The sequence below is a fragment of the Lathyrus oleraceus genome, chromosome 5, assembly GCF_024323335.1.
Source record: "Lathyrus oleraceus cultivar Zhongwan6 chromosome 5, CAAS_Psat_ZW6_1.0, whole genome shotgun sequence".
Lineage (NCBI taxonomy): Eukaryota > Viridiplantae > Streptophyta > Magnoliopsida > Fabales > Fabaceae > Lathyrus > Lathyrus oleraceus.
The window spans coordinates 526659813-526664727 of NC_066583.1; the positions used below are offsets into that span (position 1 = coordinate 526659813).

General features: G+C 33.6%; 1 protein-coding gene across 1 annotated transcript; it reads left to right on the top strand.

The window, feature by feature from the left end:
* Positions 1 to 1126: 1126 nt before the first annotated feature.
* On the top strand, positions 1127 to 2113 carry LOC127081818 (protein FAR1-RELATED SEQUENCE 5-like). Its single transcript, XM_051022045.1, has 2 exons — positions 1127 to 1383; positions 1816 to 2113. Exons 1-2 carry the CDS (start codon positions 1127 to 1129, stop codon positions 2111 to 2113), a joined length of 555 nt encoding a protein of 184 aa, XP_050878002.1.
* Positions 2114 to 4915: the final 2802 nt, after the last annotated feature.

The window sequence follows — 4915 nt, forward strand, 5'->3', positions numbered from 1 at the left end:
AGCATAAAAGTAATAAATAACACAATCAATTATTTACCCAGTTTGGTGAAACGACACCTATGACTGGGGGGATAAGTTCATAACTCGAGAAAGGAAAAACATTTATTAGTAGTTTAATACAATTAGTTTTAAAAGCAGTAACAAACCCTATGTTGTTCAACGCCTTTTCCTAATACTACCTGATGACTTTATATTTAAAGCATCCCCCTAAACATGAGAATCTACTCACTTTCTTCTTTGTCACACAACTCATGGCATGGGCAGGCAACCATTAAACCATAGTGATCAACTTGAATCTAAACAAGATGAAAGAATGTTGAAAATTACAACTCAATTATACAAACCTTCTATGCCAAGTTACTAAAACAACAAAGGTGTACATGACAATGTTGAATTTACAACTCAAATAGACAAACCTTATATGCCAAGCTACCGAAACATATGGGTATACATAAAAGTAACAAGGACTCTTGTAAACCCTAGCACTCTAAAATATTCAATGGGAATGTTTGTCTTCCAATGTAGGTTTGAGATCCTTATATAGAAAAATATTTATGAGCTTTTTCTTTGTGGATCTACAGTTATTTTCGTCCATAATCTTTGAACAATTTGTTGGATATTTAATTTGTTCCTTGAATATCTCTAACAAAAAGATATGATTTGATTGGTTACAAATTCAAATTAAAATATCTTTTAAATCTGATTTGATCTTCAAGGTTATCTAACAAATCATATAATCCTGTTGTTACACCAAAAGCAATAAAACATAACTGAATTTTCTCAAAAGATTATGTTAAAACACAATAATCTGGCGCCTATTGCACAAGGCCCAGATGTCGTACCAACATGATGGAGTGTTGCACCTGACATGTGTACCCTTTTCATTTCTATACAACTTTAGCAAGCTAGACCAATCTGGAACACTTGGACACTTCTCCAAGTTGTTGTTTTGCTAAAATGCAGTCAATCCAAAGGGTTAATCCAATAGGAACTACATATATCCGAATTTTGTTTTGCTAAAATAAAGCCAATCCAAAGGGTTAATCCAAAAGGAACTACACATATCCAAATTTTACTGCTAATGTGAGTTTTTTAAACCAGTTTTCTATTTTGGTTCGTATTAGTTATGGTGCGCCCAAATATGTTTCCCGAAGATATTGTAAGTGATGATACAAAATCGAATGTAGTGAAGGATGATGTTAAACTGGATAAAGTGAAGGATGATGTTAAACCATTTTTTGTCGAGATAGATGTTGGTCAATATTTTAGAAATGAAACACTATTTATTACTCGCGAACATATGCTTGAATGGGTTCGCATGGAGGCCAAAAAATTGGAGTTTGGCGTTGTATTCAGAAGGTCTGACAATGGTTCAAACAGAAGGCAAGCATTTACAACCATGAGATGCGAGAGAAGTGGCACATATATTCCACGATTTGGAAGTTGAAACGTGATGACACCAGATCGAGAAAATGTGAGTGTCCGTTTAAATTGCGTCGATACTATAAGGTGACTGATACATGAAAGTTTAATGTGATTTTTGGTATACATAATCATGATTTGCAAACCGAGCTAGTCAATCATCCCATCGTATGTCGCCTTAAACCGGAGGAAAATGAAATTGTTTCAGACATGTCTTTAATCAGGGTGACACCAAAAACATACTTGCAAATTTGAAATGGAAAATACCTGAAAGTGTTTCAAATATCAAGCATGTATATAATGCACAATATCGAAACAATGTGGTGATAAGAGGCCATAGATCCAAAATGCAACAACTTTGAAGCTTTTGAATGATAACCATTGTGTTTTTAGGTATAAAGTTTGTGAGGATAAAGTCATTGTCCGTGACATATTTTGGACTCATCCCAAAAATATCAAGTTGTTCAACACATTTCCCAATATTCTCATAATTGGTTCAACGTATAAGACCAATAAGTATAGGCTTCTACTTCTGGGAATTGTTAGCGCTACTTCTACAAAGAAGACTTTTTCAGTGGGATTTGCATTTTTGGAATCCGAAAAAGAGGTAACCGTTACATGGGCCTTGGAAATGTGTAAGACTTTGTTGAAGGAACATGAAAACATGTCAAATGTAATTGTCACTGATTGAGATATTGCACTAATGAATTTGGTTACAAAGGTGTTTGTTACATCCTACGCGTTACTTTGTAGATATCACATAACAAAAAATGTGAGAAGTCGGCTCAAACCCGTAGTAAGCACCAAACAAATCAAAGGTGAAGACAGCAAAATGGTCAAACCTGGTATGGCGTAGGAAAAGATAATAGATGCATGGAATGGTATATTAAATTCATCCACTGAAGACTTTTATGTTGCCTCTGTAATGTATTTTAGGAGTGTGTATGTTAGATATACAGATTTCCTGAAATATGTTGAGAGTACTATTTTAGAACAAGTGAAAGAGAATATTGTATGTGCTTGGACCAATCAGGTTAGATACCTCGGTGATACAACAACTAACGGAGTCGAATCTGCACATTCGGTGTTGAAGAAATTGTTGAGTGATAGTAAGGGTAATTTTTGTAAAGAGTGGGACGGCATGAACCAAATGCTCTAAAACCAACATAATAAAATACAAACAACTTTTTCTCTGAGCATTATCATATTAGAATATCGATTCAAAGATAACACTATATTCGTACTTGGTTGGCAATGTATCTCGGGCGAGATTAAGTTTCATTTTTCACGAAGCTAAGCGAGCAGAGAAGATAGGTTTGAATAGTTTAAAATATAGATGTACACTTCGGAAGACTTACGGTCTTCCATGTGCTTTAATCATTTCAAAAAAGGTGAAGCTTTATGCCCTGATACATATTGATGAAGTCTACAGTAACTAGAGAAGACTCTGGTTTGATGACGATGGTGTGATGAAGGATGATAAAACATGTATAACTATCATGACATGGTAGGAAATAATACAAGATAGAATTTCTAAAGTAGATAACACCATAAAATTGCACGTCAAAGAGAAATTGAGGAAGATTTCCTATCTAGAAACCACAAATTTGAAACCTCCTTAGGAATCGATTAAAACCAAAGGTGCCCCTAAAAAGGTCAAACTGACACAATATGACAATTCAGAAAAGTGGTTTACTTCATACTTTGAACATGTTGATTCACATTTCTCGGACTCTCCAACTCTAAAATCTCAAAAAAGTGTTTACAAGGGTGCTCACGTTAGCAAACCTCCTCCTTCACCACCGATGCCTAAAATAATCTACATTGAATAAATGTATCTTTTTATGCATAAACACGTTAAGGGTGATGGTAATTTTGATTATCGGGTCGTATTCGGCTTGCTCGATAGAGAATATGAGAATCACTTTCTTGTCCTCCAACAACTTTTGAAAAAGTTGACGTCGCATAGGGAGTTCTACACATCGCTATACGGGAAAAACATTTTGATGCAATTCAGGATGCTCTTATTCCTTTGTGTTAGTGGTTCCGTACCAGAGTAAAAATGGATGTGATTCCCTTAAATGGGTCATCTTGTAGCAAATGCATATGACAAGATGTGCATTGATTTGATAAGATATGGTTTCTCATAGACATTTTTCCACTTCGGAGTGGCCCACCTCAAAATTCACCAGGAAGCATCATGTGTATTGGGTGACTTTCAAAATTACTACATTGTGTTGAAGTTTATTTGAAATCGAGGTGTCCTATACCAAGTACATCATTGGAGTGGACGATACATTCCACAAAAGAGGCAGAAACTTGGTCGTATCAATTTAAGGAAAGGATGAAAGAGTTCACCAAATTGAACAAGCTTGAAAGAGAGTTAAATAAGAAAAATTCAAAAGAAGGAACCAATAATATATTTAGGCGGTGTTGCATCTTTTGATATATTTTAGATTGTAATCGATACACTTTTTATGAATGTATTGTCGTCAACTTTGTAATCTTGATACGATTTAATACATAAGTAATATATATTCAACAATGATGGTGTAAATGTTGACTATTTTAGTTTACAAATTTTATGGTTTACATTTTCTAGTGATATTTTGGTTCATGATGATTTCGGATATGCATATCCGGATAAATTCCACATTAAATTAAAAGAAAAACACAACATGATAGTTTGCGAATGTGTATATATGTAAACACTCTTTTTTGCAAAAAAAAGAAGATTGGTTTATCTAGAGATGCATCTCTAAACAGCTCCCTGAACTACTTGTTTATAACGATATGTAATGTTAAATTTATGTTAACAACTATCTATGTAATGTTGTGTGTTTTAATTCAATGTCAAGTTATTTTTGTTTCTAGATCTTACTCATATTGTCTTTGTTTCTTGTTTGAAGTATTAGAACCATTTTCAGATATGTATCTTCGAATCATACCAAATATACATTCGAAGATGCAACTCCAGATTAAAATTAAGCATAACATGAGTGACTCACTTATTTGGGAGAAATGGATGTGTCCGGAAATACATCTATAAATTTTAGATATATTTTTGAATTTTCATCGAGGATTTAGGAGAAAGTATAAGAGTGGAAAAATAAATTGTCCAAATTAAACTACCTGAGTTTACATTGGGCCAAAACAAAATTATAATGGGCCGGAAAGAAAAGACCCCTATTATAAAAAATCTAATACTTATTAACTCAGTTATACCCCCTCTTCCACTAATATTTTTTAAACCAAGACTCAAATGAAAATAAAATGATCCAATATATGTTTCTTCTATATCCATAATTATTATCCTATGTATCTGAGCTCATAAGGTTGACAATGTCACGGGAATTGTTGTTTTCTCTTAAATGCTACGGAAAAATTTGCCATGTTAGGTGGCATAGAAAATATTGGACGGTGTCTCATTGTGCAACACATGTTAGACAAAAATGATTCTATAGATAGTAAGTGTTTAATACGTTAATATAAA